At 40.1% G+C, this 21,197-nt stretch overlaps 1 protein-coding gene across 1 annotated transcript in view; it reads left to right on the top strand.

The window, feature by feature from the left end:
• Positions 1–21,197, top strand: part of CAPZA2 (capping actin protein of muscle Z-line subunit alpha 2) — a 40,736-nt gene that overhangs the window by 11,715 nt on the left and 7,824 nt on the right. Inside the window, exons 2-7 of the mRNA XM_034768888.1 lie at positions 9,177–9,240; positions 11,771–11,822; positions 13,330–13,393; positions 14,212–14,418; positions 16,577–16,656; positions 20,943–21,021. Coding sequence (XP_034624779.1) covers positions 9,177–9,240; positions 11,771–11,822; positions 13,330–13,393; positions 14,212–14,418; positions 16,577–16,656; positions 20,943–21,021 — 546 coding nt within the window. The remainder of the gene's footprint in view (positions 1–9,176; positions 9,241–11,770; positions 11,823–13,329; positions 13,394–14,211; positions 14,419–16,576; positions 16,657–20,942; positions 21,022–21,197) is intronic.

Genomic DNA, 21,197 nt, shown 5'->3' with positions numbered 1-21,197 from the left:
TGTTAGTGAGAGCAAGCAGCATATTGGTCAACAGTGCAGGATTTATTCCTGCAGACCGAAGGCAGATCGCACAGTACACAAACCATTGAAAGATGGTGCCAAATGCGGATGGACACACAGGGATTGCTGGTTTGTGAAGCAATGCATCATGGGGCATTGGGACAAGACTCAGGATGCCCCGCATCCCCCTCCGCCTTCCCACAACTCTTAACGGCACAAGAGGAAGAGATGTTCTGTGGGATAGATGCCAAGAGTGAACCTCTCTGAATACTGCTGCAAGTGCCACAAGTGTGAACACGCTATTGTGCAGACAGCTGACAGTGTGAACACACAACAGCGGTTTCCTTTCAGCGCGCTCTGAGCGGCGCTGTAACTTGCCAGTGTAGACCTATCCTATATGTGAAGAAAGCATAAAACAGTAAGTGTGAATTGCTCCATTCATCTCAGTTGGGGCCTTGTGAGCAGTTATGCTGTGGCCATAAAATCTGGCAGTTTTTCCAGTATTCTACAGAATTCAGTGTGGAGGTGTGTTTTTGCCAGAGGATTTGCATTTTGCTGTTTTGTCTCTTTGCCCTGTTAGGACCTCTCCAGTTTTCCCAGAAGGGGGCGTTAATTGGATTACAGTACATGCTTCCTCCTGTGTTTCATTGAGCCAGGCAGCATGGCAGTCATGACACTCTGTTGCTTAGCCTTTCTTCCTTTTGGAGAGTCATTGCTTGTAGCCTATCCTGTGGGCTTGGCCCAAAACATACATCAATATGTTTTTTAGTTACTGTCTCTTAAAGGATTTGTTGCAGAAGTTGGTGAAGGATTCTGGCATGTGCCTATAGCTATTAAAATGGAGAAGCAGAGCTACTGATGGTGACGATGATGATAATTCAATGGTCTTACAAACAAAGCCCATTGAATTATTCAAGCAAAAGCTTATAAGTTTACAAAATCAAGACTATTTTATTTGTATATAGTGTAAACACACAAGCTCTCCATGCATCACTGCAAATAACAAAAGCTGTCAGCCTAATAGGTTGCAATCAGCATTTTCCCCAAATGTCAGTGTTAAATTGGGATCTGCCGCTGCCAGTCAAGTCAAAGCAATCCCCTTCTCCATCAAAAATTGGCCAGCTAATTCTGAACAGCTTTCAAGAAGAGCTCAGGTGAGCCAGTGCTCTTCTTCAGACACTGGATGAAACTACAGATGTCTTCTGTGCAGCATTACTCATGAGTGGGTAGGATCCATGCATGACTTCCTGTTTTTTCAGTCCACTAACGGGGCATGCTACAAGGGGGTATGTTTGGGTTGGATTGGTTTAGCTGTGTTGATGATTTGCATTAACGAATGGCAAGATATGACAAGAAAACGCTGTAGCCTATGACTAGAACTTAGTCTGCAGCCAAGCCATTTGGACACATTGTTCAGTTTACTGGGAAGCGTTGGTGGCAAAGAGGATACCAATGGGACTTGATGAGGCTGTAACAGTTGTGAACTTTATTAAAGGTAAACCTACCAATGCATGCCTCTTCACTATTTTATGTGAAGGGATGGATACTTGACAGTGGCTGGTCCTCTTGTACCTGAGTCTTTGAATAGCTTGTTTAAGCTTAGAGGAGGGAAAAATGTTACTGCTGAATGTGCTTCTGTCCTTGCCAAATACTTTAAGTGCTGGCTTGTTCTGAATGCTTCTCTTCAGTGGCTGAATATGAACTCTACATGAAGCCTTCAATGACAGGTCATTGACGGTATGGTTCTCCACCAAATATCTCTGATTTCTGGTTGCGTGAGGAAGGATTACCAACAAGTAGCAAGTACAGTTTAGCAAAAGACATGATCTTTATGAACCAAACTCTTCTGCTCTAGTTCTTTTTGGAAAATAAAATCCCATTACTATCTTGTTGAATATGATCTGCTTCTGTTTAACCTATGTGTTCTCAACCAGGTGTTGCCCTCCCTCTTCCCACCAGGGGATCATGCCCATTCTGCTCTTCCCATATAGCTAAATGGAAGGAAGGACCCTGATATTGAGCCTCCTTCACAGAGGTGTTGAAAGTTAAAGCTTTGTAAAATGATTTGAAATCTTTCAATGAAAGTTGCTGTAAAAGTGGAAACAAAATATTGCTCTTCTGACAATTACTGATGATCTCTTCTCTGGCTTTCTGGAGTGGAAATCTGAACTACCTTTTTTTTTTGTGTAACATTCAGTGTGACCTTTCAGGATATGTCACTGGCAATGTTTGGCCAAGTTTGGGCTGGTTTAGAAACCAAAAGCTACAGCTTTTAAGTAAGTACAGCCTTAGAAGAAAATTTCATTTAAAGGCAAGGTTCTGAAAAGTCATAGCAAAACATTTTTACATTTGTGACAAACACTGCTGTTAAGTTTTTTTTCTGTCATCATAGTTCTTTGAAGCAAACTTGAGTAATCTTTTACTTCAAACCTATTTCTCATTTTAGAAGAAAATGAGGTTTGCTTGATATGTAAGCTACATTTTATATATAACGTATAGCTTATTGATTTGTATTATGGTAGTGCCCAAAGCCTCAGGATTGGTGCTCTGCTGTCCTGGATGTTGTGCACGCAGAGGAAGGAATGGTTTCCTGCCCCGAAGAGCTCACAATGTAACTGGAAATATGTGAGTGACAAAGGAAGGAATCCAGGCACAAATGTGGAGGGTAACCGCATATGGGACTATATAAAACATATTTGCTTAAATTTCAGAGTATCATCTTATGTACTATTGTCTCTTTCATCTGTAACTCTTATGGAAGGCATTGTTAGAATACCAGATAATGTAGAGACTTAAGCCAAATTGTTTTTCTGAAGTCTTTTACATTTTCTGTAAACTAGTTGTTTTTAAGTTTTGCTGCCCTTTTTTTTATTATTATTATTATTATTATTATTATTTTTTGTAGCTGAATGTTAGTTGATTAACAGGAGTAATGTATTTTATATTTGGTACTGTAGTTTGACTTTCTCAGAGCTGCTGGTAATAGCATTTTTGTTTGCACATACTCACTACCATATATGGGCATGTAAATTGCAGACTGTCTGGCCTTTCAACCAATGTCAGTTTCCAGTGTGGCCAGAAACAGGAAGAGTAGTGGTTTGGAGCATCTCATCTTATACAGAATTTTTTTTTTTTATAAGTAGTTGAAGAGGAAATAGAGCCTTGGGCTTAGCCAGTGCATTTCTGGTTGATTAATAGCATGCCTTGAGAGGAGAGTTGATGGGTGGAGCACAGACATAAGTCTGAAAACAGTATTTTTAATGCCATGTCTATACTACAAAATTAAGTTGTCCTAACTTAGTTGGGTCTTACATTGCTTGTGTGTGTCTATACTTCGCTCCTTGTGTTGGCGGTGTGCGTCCTTACCGGGAGTACTTGTGTTGATTGTACTGTCGGTGTAGGGCAAGGGGATAGCTCTTGAAAGCCAGTAACAGTCGACATAACCAACAGATAGGTTGACAGTGTCAACGTAGACAAACTGTTGTTAGGTGTTTGGCTGCGTGGTTTTTGGCGTGCTGTACTGATGTTGGCCAGATAGCCTGTACAGCAGGCTCCGATCGAACTGTCCAATAAATCCACAGACTCGGTTCATAGCGAAGGCACTTGGTCAGGTTTATTGTCAACGAAGCACAGCCCTAATGTCCTGGCTCAACGATTACAGGTACACTAACACACGTATGCCCGTTGCAGTGGACTAGCTCAGTTAATGGCGGGACTTTCCATTATCCCATAGGCCAGCCAAAGACACTCCCTTTGAGATTTCTTTTTATACATTAATACAAACAAGTTACTTACTGTCCCTCTGATGTATTTAGTTGACACCCTCTGACATAGCTAGTTGCCACACATGACCTTGTACATTTTTATTTATTACACTGTCATTCTGACCTTTATTTTTAGGATGGGTCAGCGTATTTCTGTTATCTCTAGGAAATGTGTTGGTATTGACCGGTTTCAGAGTAGCAGCCGTGTCAGTCTGTATCCACAAAAAGAACAGGAGTACATGTGGCACCTTAGAGACTAAAATTTATCTGAGGATAAGCTTTCGAGGGCTACAACCCACTTCATCGGATGCATAGAATGGAACATAGAACTGTCTTAAATGGGCTATCTTGATTATCACTACAAAAGTTTTTTTTCTCCTGCTAACAATAGCTCATCTTAATTAATTAGCCTCTTAGAATTGGTAAGGCAACTCCCACCTTTTCATGTTTCTCTGTATGTGTATATATATCTCCTCACTATATGTTCCATTCTATGCAAGTAGTCAATAGGCATACCACAGTTCAAATCCAGAAGCTTTTTAGTGAAACACGGGGGCAGAGGTGACGCACGGACGGGGCATGCAGGGTCACATGTCTTTACCCCTGCCCCAATTGCTCCGAACGCTTCTGGAGGGTATGCCCAGTAGCAATGAGGCAGCATTCTCAGTGTGTCTGTGCAGTGCAGGGAAGATGCAGGGCGGCTGGCTGAGCTCCTCTTCTTTCCCCCCCCCCCCCCGCCTGATTTGCCTTCCCTTCCCTTCTGCTGGAGTCCCAGCACTGTTGCCTGCTTTGCAGACCATCTACAGGTGAGAGACAGTGCATGAGACAGCAGCAGGGAAGGCAAAGCAGCTGGGGGGGTGGGGCAGGGGGTGGAGCTGGAGGAGCTCAGCCAGCTGCCCTGCTGCTTCCTCCCTCCCCATGCCACAGGGACACGTGGAGAGTGCTGCTGCCAGGGGGAGTGATGCCTCCTTGCTTCTGGAAGTCCTGAGAAATCAGGGGGGCATGTGACCCCCCCCCCCAAGAACCTTTCATTTGTGGCCCCTCACCCCACTAGCCACTGCTACGTGTCGCTGCTGAGCTGGAGCCATGTGAAGCTGTGCTTGTGCTCCAAGCAGTCCCTGGAGCTTCCCGCCCCCGAGGGGTCCCCGGAACTCCACCCCCACCCTATGCTATCCCAGGCACCAAAGGGGCGTCGCAACACTAGCAGGATCGTAGTCCAACAGCTTCACCTCCTGGCTCCCAACCCAAAAGTACTCACATTCACACCCTGCTTTTCTGCCCAGATCCTAGCCTGTACTCATTCTTCTCCCCCTCTGCCCCAGCTCTATTTGGCTCAGTTGGAGGCATGGAGGAATTTTGGGGTGGGGGCGGAGGGCAGCAACGCCAGATGGATCGTGCCAGCCCCGTGCATCCCATTTTTAGTTTAGGGAAATAGTCACCTTAGTCTCTGGGCGGGGGTGGGGGGGTAATCGGGGGTTAGGGATAGGGTTGCCAGGTGTCCGGTTTTGGACTGGAATGTCCAGTCGAAAAGGGAAACTGGCAGCATCCAGTCAGCATAGGTAAAGTCCAGTTACTTGCAGTAACCATTCTCTGCCACTAGCAGGAGCCTGGAGGAGCCGCTCTGTTTAGCAGCTGTCGCTCTTCCCAAGCCTGCTGGAGAGAACTGATTGGCTACTGGACCGGGCTCCAAAATAGGTACCGGCGCCATCCGAGGGGAAGGGGGTAACATTTCTGTTCTCCCTCCCTCCCCCTCCCCAGTCCTGCTGTGCCCTGATTTCCCTGGCCCCTTGCTCCAGGGATAGACCACACACACTGTGCCCCGATTTTCCCACCCTGACCCCTTGCTCCAGGAATGGACCCCCACACACACCCTGCTGTGCCCCAATTTTCCCACCCCAGGACCTCGCTCTGGGGACTGACCTCTGCCATGCCCCACTGTGCCCTGATTGGGCAGGCTCCATGTCGGCTCCTCCCAGCCTGGTTGTACAGGTGGTAGGTGAGTCCCGGGGGATGGGGGAGCAAGCGATGGGATGGAGGGGGAGTTGTAATGTTTCACAAAGTATATTTAGGTTAGCCTGTTTGACTGATCCAGTGGGATCTGTGGTAGGAAGATCATTAAAATGGCAGGTCCTTCTTGATATCTATCAATTTTTTTCACTACCATTACCATCACCCTGTTAATTGGAGTGTGTTCAATGTAAAATCAATGTAAAGTCCCAGTTGACTTAAGTCAGTGAACATGGACTGAAGATACCAAAAGAAGAATTTATTTAAAAAAAAAACAAAACCCTACCTGTTGGAAGTATTTATGATTAGTAAATACTTAGTTTTCTAAAATATTACAATAAGTTAATGGAGTATTTTTCTTAAATACCTATTTATAAAATTATTCTGTTCTTCAATGGATGGCTGTTATGAAAGGTTTGATAGCCTATTTTCAGACTTTTTCTAAGACTTTCTGTACTCAGCAAAACAAAATCTTTACTTGGTACTGAGGAATACTGACTAGTTTTCTAGTAAAACTATTGTGCCAAATAAGGGAGCACCATCTGTCCTGGAAAGAATAAAAAGGACCATTAAATTTTGGGAAGCAGGTATAATTGGTACTGAAAATTCTTCTTTAGTAATGATAAAACTAGTTCTTTTCAGTGACAAAATGACTAATGTACCTGTTTATTGACCTCTGACAAACTATATAATCCATTATTCTGGTAAGGAAAAATTGAAACTAATAAGTACTATTCATGTTATAGCATACATCTTGCTAGCTAACTTTAGGCTTAAAATAGTCCAAAGCATTAAGTTATTCTAAAAAGCCACTTCCAGGTAAACGTTTATTCAAAAGCCTAGTGAAAGTTTGAGTTTATGAATGTTTTCGTTAATGCTATGAAACAACTCAGCTTTTTCAAGGATTGGCACTCTGTATGTTATATTTCATACCATTGTTTGTGAGAGATTAATAAGTGAGAGAGAATGTCCGATCTTTGAAGAATTGGCCTTGTGCTGGATTAATGGATTGGGGACAGGGATTGAATTAGTGCAGCTGCTTTTAATAAAATGGCTAAAACAGCATAAGTCACTAGTTGAGCCCCTCAGTGTCAGCTTTGTTTTGTGTGAAAACTGTCATATTTTTAAAAACTAGGAAATTGCAGTATGAGTACAGATTGGGGTGAAGTGGCCTAACCTGATTTAAATCAGGTTGATACTTTGTAAAACTTGTGCTTTTACGATTCTAGATTGAATTAATAATGCAAATCTACATCAAATTTTAATTTTGTTTAAATGCCACTACTGGTAGGATATCTTATTTGACTTCTACAAAACTGCTATAGGCAAAAATCAAAATATTGAAAAAGTGTTTGCAGGATCAGACCCTTTAAGCAGGTATGTAATTTTACTCACATGAATAGTTTCATTAATGTAAATGAGACTAATATGCTTTGCAGCATCAGGAGCCAACACTATTTTTATTTTAAATAAATGCTCTTAATAGAATCAACTCGTCATATCAAAACAAAATTGCTTAAGTGTTAACAAGTTTAGACTTTGGCTTGGGGGTTGTCCTCTCTTGGGACTGAGAGGGACCAGACATCAATCCAGGCTCTCCAAATCTTTCTGAACAAGTCTCAAACTTGTATTTCAAACTTGTAAGTAAACAGCCAGGCAAGGCGTGTTAGTTTTTATCTTTGTTTTCTCAACTTGTAAATGTACCTTTTTGCTGGAGTGTTTATCTCTGTTTGCTGTAACTTTGAACCTAAGGCTAGAGGGGATTCCTCTGGGCTCTTTAAGTTTGATTACCCTGTAAAGTTATTTTCCATCCTGATTTTACAGAGATGATTTTTACCTTTTTCTTTAATTAAAAACTTTCTTTTTAAGAACCGGATTGATTTTTCCTTGTTTTAAGATCCAAGGGGGGTTTGATCTTGATCCACCAGGAGTTGGTGAGAGAAAGAAGAGGGGATGGTTACTTTCTCCTTGTTTTAAGATCCAAGGGGTTTGGATCTGTATTCACCAGGGAATTGGTGAAGTCTCTCAAGGCTACCCAGGGAAGGGAATTAGCATCGGGAGTGGTGGCAGCAGACCAGATCTAAGCTGGTAGTTAAGCTTAGAAGTTTCATGCAGGCCCCCACATTTGTACCCTAAAGTTCAGAGTGGGGAAGCAGCCTTGACATGGTGAAGATTTGGAGAGCCTGGATTGATATCTGGTCCCTCTCAGTCCCAAGAGCGAACAACCCCCAAAACAAAGAGCACAAACAAAAGCCTTCCTCACACCAAGATTTGAAAGTATCTTGTCCCCTTATTGGTCCTTTGGGTCAGGTGTCAGCCAGGTTACCTGAGCTTCTTAACCCTGTACAGGGAAAAGGATTTTGGAGTCTCTGGCCAGGAGGGATTTTATAGTACTGTACACAGGAGGGCTGTTACCCTTCCCTTTATAGTTATGACAGGGGTCCTGACCCACCGTTTGAACACCGCTTTTCTAGATCATACCTCTTCATACAGCTGTCAATAACTGATAGAAGTCTGTAGTGTAGACACAGCCGTAGGCTCCTAAGCTTGTATTTAGGTGGGATCTTCAAAAAAACGTTTGTGACCTGCAAGCACCAGGCCTGTTGATTTGAAACTGCAAACCCTGATGGAATATAGTCTGAAGCATTTCAGTTTTCTTGATTTGTGAAAATTCAGTATATTGGAAAGCGGTGTGCTATAGCGCACATAGCACAGGCACAATTTTCTGTTTGAGTTTGTGGTGGTCTCACAGTAATTATGTTAATGAGATCTTGGTTTTGTCTGTTTTGGCATAGATGAGCTTTAAGTGTGAAGCTTCTTCATAGAAAAATATCTGAACTTCTGGTAATTAAAGAAACAAGTACAAAACATCCACTTCAGTTTAATGCTATAAAATGGAACAAATACCCCTCTCTGTTAGGTTTTGTACAGACAAATAAGACAGTCCTTTCCATAGACAACTTCCAGTGTAGAGGCCTGATTCTATTAGAGAGAGAGAGAGAGAGTGCTATTTCCCGTGCCTTGGCATTACAAAGGGACCTTATAGTGATTGCAAATTACGTTATGAATTGCAAGCTCTACACCTTGAGTCTTGTTACTTGTTGTATCCCTTCTCTGCTCCTCTGTGTTGCATATGGTAGCCTCCCTCCATGTTGTGCTCTATGCTAAGAAACAACTCCTAGTCCCTGTTCCTGGTATGTATAGAGATAAAAATAGTTTTGGGAATGTGGATTGTATTGAATAGTGGGATTTGGAGGACTTTATATTGTGGACATTAAAACCATACAAAGTAGTACTGATTTCTTTTGCATGGATGGACACTGAGTTTTGGAAGACTTGGTATTTACATATTTTTATTTCTTTTGATGTACAGTTACACAAGAATATACTTTTTTTTAATTTAAGGTGCGCATAGCAGCGAAGTTCATCATTCATGCTCCTCCTGGGGAATTTAATGAGGTGTTCAATGGTGAGTATCTTTGTGCTTCCCTGTTTTGGATCTAACTTGTTAATGCATTTCAGATATCTTGTGTGTGTGTGTGTGTGTATATATATATATATATATATATATTTAATAACTTTAAATAAGCTATTGGAGATTAGGTGATCATTGTTTTGTTTTTTCACCCTTCTCTGCCATTTCATGCTGTTTATCTTCAGTTACTACTTTGCTACTGAAGTACTATGAAATACTTTCAAAGCTTGGCTTGGTGAGTTTCAAACTAATCTTAAATTCCCAGACTGCAGTCAGAAGGCAACGCACAAAGGGAAAAACTTTTGTCTTAGTGTGAAGATGAGATCTTGTTTTGCCACTATTGCCAATTCTGCAATACTGACCACTGCTAATACTGTTTGATATGATGAAAAGGAGGAGACTTTGGTTAACTGCTCATGCTTTGATATATACCTAGGCTAGTATCAAAGGGGTAGCTGTGGTAGTCTGGATCTATAAAAGCAGCAAAGAGTCCTGTGGCACCTTATAGACTAACAGACGTATAGGAGCATGAGCTTTCGTGGGGACAGTTATACATGATGTGACCAAGATGGGACGTAAAGATGGAGACATAGAAGAGTAATGCAAAAGACCAGGGGACAGGAACAAGCAGCCCCATATTGTCATTTAAAAAGTTAAACTTATTTTTTAGGTATAAAACTTGGAGTTTTCCATGTGGATAAATCTCCCATATTTTACCTTCTCCTTCCCACAAGCCTCATGAATTTGCTAATGTTTATTGAAAAACCCTGCTTTGAGCCATGATTGAGAGGGCTCTCCTTCAGACACTATACACCAACCAAAAGTTTTTATGTACAGTGGTTAAACAAATTCCAAAATCTGTGAAATAATTTATTTTTTTAAGTACACAAAGATTCCATCTCCTATTCTAGGTATCAGTTTCTGATAATCTGATCATTTTGGTCCTTGTATATATTCTTATAAATATTTGGGTGAGAGGAGAGAATATTAAGGGTTAGGTGGCATGATAGTAACATTAGTCATTCAGATGAGGAAATATTTTTACTTGTTCTTTTAAATTAAAATCTGAATTTCAGATTTGCAGGTGAGAGCATATATTAGGTTTTATTTTCAATTTTAACCCTATAGCCAGCCTTTTACATTTATATGTATTCTGTACTGAACAGTATTGTGATTAACTCTGCATATAGATATTTCACCTGAAACCATCTACAAAGTGGTGATTTAGCAGGTTAGGATTTTACTGGCATAGAAGGGTGAGTTGTCCTTATCTAAAAATAATTCTTAATATTGCTTTAAGAATGTAAAAAGTCAGTTGCAATTCAATTTCTGATCCACCTGTGGATTTGAAATCTAGATTGAAATATATGTTCAGGTTAGCAAAGTCCTCTAGGAGATTGGAACAGGGGCAGGGAAAATACAATAGATGAAAATTAACTATGTATACAACACTAATCACCACTGTCAAAAACTGTACTTAAAGTCTATGGCTAGGCGGCCGTACGATGACCTTTAGTAATCTTTGAACACTTGTCTGTAGACAAGTGGAGCCATTACACAGTTCTTGTGGCTAATCTGGCACAGTTTCCTAGATTGTTGATCATGCCTCTTCTATAGTTTGGCTTATATCTAGGGCCCTACCAAATTCATGGTCTATTTTGGTCGATTTCACAGTCATAGGATTTTAAAAATCATAAATTTCATAATTTCAGCTATTTAAATCTGAAATTTCACTGTGTTGTAATTGTAGGGGTCCTGTCACAAAAAAGGATTGTGGAGGAGTCTCAAGGTTATTGTAGGGGGGGGTTGCGGTACTGCTACCCTTACTTCTGTGCTGCTACTGGTGGCGGCGCTGCCTTCAGAGCTGGGCAGCTGGAAAGCAGTGGCTGCTGGCTGGGAGCCCAGCTCTGAAGGAAGAGCTGCCACCGCCAGCAGTGCAGAGGTAAGGATGGCCTGGTTTGGTATTGCCAACCTTACTTCTGTGCTGCTGCCTGCAGAGCTGGTCACCCGGCCAACAGCTGCCGCTCTCCGGCCACTCGGCTCTAAAGGCAATGCAGAAGTAAGCGTGGCAATACCGTGACACCCCCCCCCCCCCAAAAAAAATAACCTTGTGACCCTCCTGAAACTCTCTTTTGCATCAGGACCCCCAATTTGAGAAATGCTAGTCTCCCCCTGTGAAATCTGGATAGTATAGGGTAAAAGTACACAAAAGACCAGATTTCATAGTCTGTGATGTGTTTTTCGTGACCATAAATTTGGTAGGGCCCTACTTATATCTGCTTACCTACTTGCTGGGGCAATCCATTTTAGTCATCTGTCTTGCATCCAATTGCTGTGCAGTCATGATGGTGAAGCATCTATTGTTTAACAGATTTGCGACCTACTCTTCCCTCCCCCCCCCCCCTTTTTTGGGGGAAAAAGTTACATTTGATACTATGTAAATTAATTATTTTATGGGCTAATAAAAATATTAAGTATTCTAACATCTTGAAAATAGTGTTAAGACGTAAATATTTTCTTTCAGATGTTCGGTTGCTGCTTAATAACGATAATCTTCTCAGGGAAGGAGCAGCCCAGTAAGTACCACATACTACACTTGGAACCTAAACACTTTCAGTCTTTCACATTCTATTAAAGTTTTGTTAACAACAAGTGATCACAGTGATCTGATTTGTTAATTTCTGCACTTGTAACTCTGGCTGTGTGTTCATCAGAGCTAATAAACGAAATAGTTAACGTTGGTCAATAATTGGATTGGAGATGTCCAAGGAAAACTCAGGAGTTACAGGAGTAGTGTAGATGACTGTGTAGTGCTCTGTCAATATTGAATCAGCCCTTTGAATATAGAAACCACATTGGAGCAGTTTTCTAAAGGGAGCAGTGCTCCTGCAAGTGCTGTCTCTTTGGATAAAGCATAAGTAGTCCTGTGTCTTGTGTTCAGTAAAGATTCCAGAGCACTTTTTTGCAGGGGTGTTAATCTGCCTATATTTATTTGGGTAATTTACATCATGCCTATCTACAAATCCCCTTCCAGTTTCAGTTAGTGGTATTCTTAACTTTCTGTCATAAGAAGTTGTATAGTGTTGCAATGGTTGGCAAAGTTATCACTACAAAGTAAATTGTTTGGTAAGTTTGAGCCTATTTGGGACTCTTGGATGAAAGATTATGCGAAAATGTAAGTTCCCAAAGATGGTGGAATGGGTGATGCGGGGGGGGTGGGGATGGAATAAGTAGACTTACTTTATTTTCCCGTGCCGTGGACCACATCTAGTGAACTTATACTTATCTCCATAAATTTGGAAACTTTTACTCAAAAGGTTTCAGCTATTGCACTCTGATAATACACCTCTACCCCAATATAATTCTGTCCTTGGGAGCCAAAAAATCTTACCGCGTTATATCGAACTTGCTTTGATCCGCCAGAGTGCACAGCCCCCCCCCCCCCCCCCCCCCGAGCACTGTTTTACCACGTTATATCCGAATTCGTGTTCTATCAGATCGCGTTATATGGGGGTAGAGGTGTACCTAGCTCTATATAGCACTTTTCATCTATAGGTCTCAAAGCTCTTTAGAAAGGAGAGGAGTGTGATCCCTATTTTACAGATGGGGAAACTGAAGCACATAGTGGCAAAGTGACTTGCCCAAGATCACTTAGCAGGGCAGTGGTTGAATGGAACCTAGGTCTCCTGAGTCTTGCTGCTCCTTTTGTTAGGCAACACCATATCTCTAAAGTGTTGGTTAACCCTGTCAAGATTTTTGAATTGTTAATACTCATGCCCTCTATGCTAAAAGCTTTCTGTATATGTAGCAACACTATATATTAAAAAATACTTCAAAAATAGATTGCACCTTAGAGGACAAATTCATTCTCATTTGGAATAAATAGACTTTTTGGATTCTGCACACACCTTTGTGTGTGTGTGTGTGTGTGTGCACACTTTGTATCAGTGTATATATCCTGGGTACTTCAGTGTACTAAACTAATACACTATTCTGTAAAATGTCTTTTATTGTGCTATGGTATAGAAATGTATTGCAAAACAGGTGGTCTGATAAACTTGATACACATTTTTTTTCTTTTAGTGCATTTGCACAGTACAATCTGGATCAGTTTACTCCAGTGAAAATTGAAGGTTATGATGAACAGGTATGGATACAATGAAATATTAAACTCATAACAGGTTTCTTAAAGTTTAAGGAGCATGCTATGATATTAGAACTTTTGCCTTTATTTTCTTGCAAAAATATGCTTTGGCTAATATTCTAAGTTAATAACCTGTTTATAATGTAAACCATAAAGAGCTACAATATAAGCAGTGTGGGGACAAATGGCCTCTAATCCTGTAAAATGCAGAGTAAAGGCACCTAAACAATCTTAACTCTGCCCTATAGTTATATCATGAACAAAAAAAACCCTGCCTATCTTTTAAAAATCAGATTAATCTAATATAGGATTTGAAATACTATTATGCACTAATTCCATGGACATTGGAAGACCTCCATTTAATGTATGAATTCTGCATTTTCTACAATGAGGGGTAGGGTGACCAGATATCCTGATTTTATAGGGAAACTCCCGATTTTTGGGCCTTTTTCTTATATAGGCTCCTATTACCCTCCCACCCCGTCCCCATTTTTCACATTTGCTGTCTGATCACCCTAATGAGGGGTGAACTAGATGAGAACTCAAGGTTTGCTGCTGTTTAATATCTGTTATATCCCCCCTCTCTTTGCCGCTGCTGTGCATGAACTTAGTTCACATCTTAAGTTTTAAAGCATGAGATTTGGATGAGCCTTACTTTGGCACAATTTAGTCTTTTTCCTTTATTCGATGGGGTTACACAGTACTGAATGATGTAATGTCAAGACCAAACTGTGTGTGTGTGTGTGTGTGTGTGTGTGTGTGTGTGTGTGTGTGTGTAAAAAAATTAAATAAAAGGTTACAACTACAACTTTGTAATGCAGGTATTGATAACAGAACACGGTGATTTGGGCAATGGAAAATTTTTGGATCCAAAAAACAAGATAGCTTTTAAATTTGATCACTTAAGAAAGGAGGCTACTGATCCTAGACCCCATGAAGCTGAAAATGCGATTGAGTCCTGGAGAAATTCAGTAGAGACTGCAATGAGAGCCTATGTGAAAGAACACTACCCAAGTGGTGTCTGCACAGTAAGTACTAGACAGCTATGAAATGATGGGAGATTGAAGCCTCCCTTGTCTGCTTATATTTTTGTCTGCAGGAGAATATCGGTACCTGAAATAGAAGATAATGTAAACACGAAGTAAAGTCTAGTATAGACATTCCCTTAAAGTCATAGGTGGGAATGTCTTTGGTTTTAGTGTTCTCATTACCCACCACTCTGCACATCCTACAATCATGTCTTTTTTTTCTCTCTTTGTCCCCAACAACAAGCTTCTGGAGCATTGTGCAGCATCGGCTACTCACTAGCCTCTTGAGACTCAGTGGTATCTCTTGTATTGCTCCAAGGTCAAAATGTGAGAACGTAGAGTAGTCCCAAAGCCTGTTCTGCTTGTGACATTAGAGATACCTAACTGGCTAATGTTTGATTGATTATATTTGTTTTTCTAAATCATATTAACATTATTACTTGAATTGTTGAGAACATTTTAAGCATTGTTCATGAAGACAAAGTCTCTGCCTTGAGGAGCTATTTAAAATCTAGTTGTCTGAATTTTGCATGGTGACTTATTTTTACCCTTATTTACACCTGCAATTAAACTCTTGATCTCAACTGGAAGAAAAAGCCACTTTGAAATCATAGCTAAGTATAATTTGGATTTTCAGTCTTGCAGGAGTTGGGGAACAGGGAGAGAACTCTTCAGCACTAGTGAGTCTCTTTATAAAATGTAGGCAGTTCTGCAGCAACAGTTCCTTCTCTTCTTCAATTCTACATCTGTAAGGTTCCAAACATGAAGGAACTAGACTCTGAAATACCATAAATTTTAGTGAACATTGATTTGCTAGATCTTCTCTAGAGAATGTGTTATTGGTAAGAAAACACAGATAATATGGGGGTGAAGTTTCACTGTGACTAAGTGAATTCTGAGTGGAGTTAGAGATAAGGGAAAGAGACAAGCTTTGTAAGCTCCAAAGCTTCTCTCTCATCAACAGAAATTGGTCCAATAGAAGATTTTAGAAAGACAAGGTGGATGAGGTAATATCTTTTATTGGATCAACTTCTGTTGGTGAGAGAGACAAGCTTGCAAGCTCACCCATCTTTTGTCTCATATCCTGGGACCAACATGGCTACAACGCTGGTGCAAACAATAAGGGAAAGGCTCAGTTTGGAAGTGCAGTTGCTACAAACCTGCTGGGGGTAGGCCAAGTTACTAAGGCTGCGTTCATCTATCTGTAAGAAAAATGAAGAGGCGATAACTCCTTTTATTATAAGGTTTTATGTTTAATATTTAATGCCTCTTGTAGACTGGTGTGAACAAATCTTGTCTTTGGTGTGTTGCTTTAAGAATACATGAAGTATATTCATAGCCTTTTTTTGGGATGCTTTGGAGACACAAAATACAAAGTCTTGGATATAGCATGGCAAGATAAAGGGAGAGAAAGCACTTTGTCCCATCCTCTGCGCTTAAAAGGAAAAGTGGGTAATGGTGGCCTCATAAAAATACAACCTTTCTTCATTGTGGATCAGACTAGCACTTGATTCTGATAGCAGTCACGCTTGGTGCTTTACTATTGCATTTCCTTGGTTTTTTAGATCTTTTTTTGGGGGGGAAGGGGGTGTACCATTATTTGTAGAGGACAAAATACTGAAGCATAGACATACTGAAACAAATATATGCCTTGTTGTTTTACGTTTGGTGTCTAACTGCTCTGTTTCCCTCTCACCTAATAAAACAGTTAAAAATATCCAGTTAGACGAAGAATAGAAACTGTTCTTGAAGATTCTCATATGACCACTCATAGTTACATGGTTAAAATCCCTAGTTGCTGAGACATATTTAGTTTGTTGCTAATCTGAAAGTTTTATGTACTGCAGCATCTAAATTTTAGTTTGACCAGGTCTAATGTTACTCCAAATACTGTGCCCTTAAATTTTCCTCCTTTGTGAATCATACAAGCACTCAAGGCATAGTTTAAAGCTAATTTATTGGCTGCTTTTGTTTATGCATAGAAATAATGGAAAGTGGTTATAAAAATAAAATTCTGTAGTGTAATGTCACTGAATTATAGTACAATACAAGAGCTAAGAATCTTTTTTTAAAATCTGTCTTGCACAAGGTACTTATAATTTGGTTTAGGAATTCATTCAAAACTTGGCATGACTTTACTCTTTCATTTGCAATTAAGGTGTATGGTAAAACAATTGATGGACAGCAAACCATTATTGCATGCATAGAGAGCCATCAGTTCCAAGCAAAAAATTTTTGGTAAGTTCTTAACTGATCCTGTATTTGTTATATTTCACTATATTTAAGTAACTCTCTCTATCACAATCATATCCACTCATCCTCAGTATAGGATAGTGCTCCCCTTTCGATGGGAAGAAGTTCCATATCTGTTGTATGTGACTTTGAAGCTTCTATAAGGAGCTATACAAAAAGCTTTGCTTCTAAAAGAAGCAAAATGGCAGGCTACCCATCTGTTATTTTGCAGAGTATTTGGGAAATTCCCACCCACGCTTTTGCCTTGACTTTCCAGTGATTTTACTTGCATTTTTTCTTCCTGGACAATTGTTTCAGCCAGTTATTTTTAGCTTTAAAACTGTCCTTTTCTCTTAGCTGTAAGATGTCAAAGAAAAGCAAATTGAGGACCAGAAAATGTACAGCTATTTTCCACTGGCAGAGGAAGAAATGTCAAAGGAGACTGTTTCACTTTCTATTTCTCCTAGCCACTCCCAGAAGCAGTCCTTTCACAGATGTAGGAGTATTCTAGGTTCACTCAGGCAACCAGTGGGGATTGGAAGCCTACTGTAGGATGTGGACTCATTAGTTTCCACCCGTTTGGCACTCTTCCTTTAAACTATCAATACCTAAGGCCTCAGTTACCCCAGAGGTACTAATGGTTCCTTTTTGTCAGAAGGAAGATGAGCAGGATTCTTTCAGTAGTAAATATTTAGCCTCTGCTTCACCCAACAGCCTCTTGGTCATGAGTCATTCACCACCAATTCCTCACAAGGCAAAGGGAAGAATAATCAGTGAACCTGATCAGTGATCAAAATACCCTCCCAGAGTCCAGCCTTATACTACCAGGCAAAACACAATTCTGTCCACCACCCCAGTCAGTTTTGTTCAGAAAAAAGTGGGAAATTGGGAGGGGAGGGGAGCAAGACAAGCCATGACTTCTGGAAACCTGTATCCAAGCTTCTTGAGAGAGTTCTTGCTAGCAGTAACACAGCTTTTTTTTAGAAATAAGGAGAAATGCCTTGTTAGGGCTTTTTCTTCGAGTCCTCTTGGCCAGATCGGTCTCTATCCTAGAGCAACATGTGTTAAAAGGACAAGCTGTGGTGGCTAAGAAACTTCACCAGAAACTTTTCAAAGTCTCCAGCTCTAAACTTTCCAGGAATTTGTTACTCCAGGTAAAGGGAAATCCAGCTCCTGCCCCAACACCCTCCCCCGCCCAATAAAGGAGTTATACAGAAAGTGAAAAATCCATTAGTTTTAACTTCTCCAAAAGAGCACACCAAGTGAAAACGAGAAGAATGTTTCAGAAACTCAAGCAAAACACTTGAGATGATGCAAAATGTCATCAGTTAATATTATTTAATTTTCACAGTAGAAAAGATTTAAGAGAAACTCAGAGCAGATATTTTCTCATCAGTGTCAGAGGCTTTTTAATTCTTACGTACAACTCCCTGGAAGTTTTCCCATCAGAGTAGCACACTTGTTGCTTTAGATATAGGTGCTCAAGCCCAATGACTAAACCGTAGAGGGCCTAAAGTCTGAGAGCCAGGGAATTTCCAACCTGTCATTCTATGAAGATGAGACCCAAGGGTGGAATCTTGTATAATGTCCTCCAACAAGCAGAATTAAAAATGAGTAACTTTTCCTTATGTGGCTTTATAGTTCTTTTCTATATATAAAATACACACAATATATTGTCTCCACGTGTGTTCCCTCTTGTTAATTTGTTTACTCTTCAGGATGAAGTCCCATAGTGAGGATTTGTGGATGTGACCGGCAAAGAATGGAAAATGCTAGCATTTTAACTCATTTTCTCTGAATAGTCACATGCACTAGGCCTTTACCCACCAGATTTTGGCAAACAGTAAACTTCTGTGTAAGTTGGAATCTGTTGGCTAGATTAACTCTTTCACCTTTTTGCTCTGTAAAAGTTTATCTGGTTAATAACTAAAATCAAATCACTCACAATTGTGTGAAGACTGTTTTGCAACACTGGAAGTGAACTTCTGGATAGCTTCAGAAGGAGTAGGGTCTGAGTTGCATGCAGTGGTCTGGTATTATTGTTAAGGAAGAGAGTGCTCCATAGTTAGTGGATGTAATTGTTAGAGAACACTATTTCTCTATCTCTTGTGCTATGCCCTCTTTGGTAATACGATATCCATGCACATCTTTCCATTCCCATCTACAAAGAGAGGTCATACATCATTAGTTCAGGAAGCCAACATTGGATATGCATAATTATTCCATTATGCATCTGTATCAGCCAGTGAGATGATTTGGTGTTATCCAATATAATGCCTTGCAGTCTGTTCATTTAACCAGCAGAGCTGATAAAATGTAAAATGCCAATGCTTTTGATGTTCTGACTTACGCTGACTAGCTTATAAATGTGAATTAATTCAATATTAATGTGTCTTTGGTTAGATACATGTTATTGATTTTAGTTCAAAAATACAAGTAACTTTTAGATTTCAAATGGCTGAGTTTTTCTCTTAAAAGGAGAAATGTTACACAATACAAACAGAATTGACAAGGCTCGCTAAGCTGCCCAGAACTCAGGCTACTGAGATGCTGGGAGCCTGGAAGCCCTGATAGCTATATGGTTTGCGTTGGGGCTTCAACGGCTGCTGTGCTTCCTGCTGTAGATTAGGGAAACTAGAGGTTCTCAGAGCCTGAGTTACCAGGCTCTCCCAGCCGGATAGCAGCCAAGCTGGCAGAAAAACAGGCAGACCTGCCTAGTCGAAGAGCCGATGAAATTGACACATTCTTGTGAAATGCATTATTATTTTTATCAATGGAAATTTTCCAATTGAAAGTTCTGTTGGAAAACAGCTGACAGCTAGTAAATAAAATAGATAAATTAGTAAAGAGACTGCATAAAATAAAATCATTTTAAAAAGCAGTTGAAAGCCTTTTGGTATGTGTGCAACGATCTTCTGGAAATCCTTGCTTCAGCAATGATTACACACTAATGGTTATGACTTAAATTATGATAAGAACTTTACAGACCATTGAAACGACTTATTTTTTCACTAAAATGTAGGCTCTGCTGACGTGAAACATTGCAATTATTTAATGACCTGCAGAATACTAGTTACCATCCTGTAACTGTTCAGGAAGTGAAGAATACGTTCTTCACACTGAAACAAGAAGAATCTTAGGTATGCAGAATGTAGTAACACAAGTTAGAGTTTAGTTAGGGTACTGTGGCTAACCTCTGTTTATAAAGGATTTTTTGGCACTTCTTGTAGCTGCAAGATGTCAGGACCTCAGTGTTATGGCACTTGTAGCATTACAGTGCCATCTAGCAGTCTAGCTGGGAAACTAGTGACTCAAGGAACACTGAACCAACAGCTTCTGCAGAACCTTACACTCTCCACCCCACCTAAAGATAGCTAAGTACTTATCAAACCCTACCTTGCTTGGACTTTGAGTTCTGAAATTATAGCCTAAGGTGTTATGGATTTGGGCATTAACTTGTCACCTGAAATATATTCAGTGGAGCATTTCTACATCAATCTGTATTAATTATTTGGTAATCTTAAACTGCTTTTTTGTCTCAGTATTGTTACTTTCTGAAAGGGAATAAAATCTGTAGCTAATCTTCTTGTGGAAAATGAGTTTATGCTGTACCCAAACTGTTTCTTTCTTAAATACATACATGGAGTAGAAATTGAGACAGCCCAGAAGCTGTCCTAATATAGCTTTTTTTTTTTTTTCCCCCCCCCTGACAGAATGATCCACTGACCTTTTCAGAAGTGTATGCCTTGCAGGGAGGCAAAGTTTGAAATGTAGCCTACCTGTATTTCAGACATCTGGAAAGATACAATCTCCCCTTGAGTGGTTTGGGGAAACTATTACATTCCTTTCTAATAGAAGGAATGCCCACAGTTCTGGAGCTTTATATTTCTGTCAGAGCAGTCCAAAGCCTTAGCTACAGTTAATATTGTAATGATTCATGGGTATTTTGGTATTTTTAAATAAAAATGAAAAGACACTAAAGCTAGCAGGCTGCAAAAAAGTGACTGTTGCTGGAAATCATCCAGTGAGTCTTCCTTTGCTCTAAACAGTACTCAGCTACACATGCCCAATTGGCATGTAGTTAATAATGAGGAACATTTTTAGAGACAAAGAAAAAGTTCGTTAGAATGTCTGCATGAATAAATAATCTTGCTCCGTGTCCAAAAGCAGCAATAAGTGTTCCCACAGAGTCCAGTTTGGCACTAGTAGTGCAAAACTAAGTGTGTGAAATTCAGCATTTTATTCAAATTATTTTCCCTGCCTTATTTATATCTGCTGTTTTTATTTTTAAGGAATGGCCGTTGGAGGTCAGAATGGAAGTTTGCAATCACCCCTTCAACCACTCAGGTGGCTGGCATCTTGAAAATTCAGGTAGGCTTATCATAAATTGTATACTTCAGTGTTTAGTAGGTATCTAGTTTTTTTCAACTAGGGGAATCTCATGGCGATATAGCAACAATAATAATTGTGGTGCAAGAAAAAATGGAACAGATACACATTTCATTAATCATTCTGCAGTATTTTAAAATAAACTGGCATTAATTCTG

Source organism: Trachemys scripta, chromosome 1, assembly GCF_013100865.1.
Source record: "Trachemys scripta elegans isolate TJP31775 chromosome 1, CAS_Tse_1.0, whole genome shotgun sequence".
In the NCBI taxonomy this organism is placed as follows: Eukaryota; Metazoa; Chordata; order Testudines; family Emydidae; genus Trachemys; species Trachemys scripta.
The sequence above is the reverse complement of the archived record's forward strand: the minus strand, read 5'-3'. Positions and strand labels throughout refer to the sequence as shown.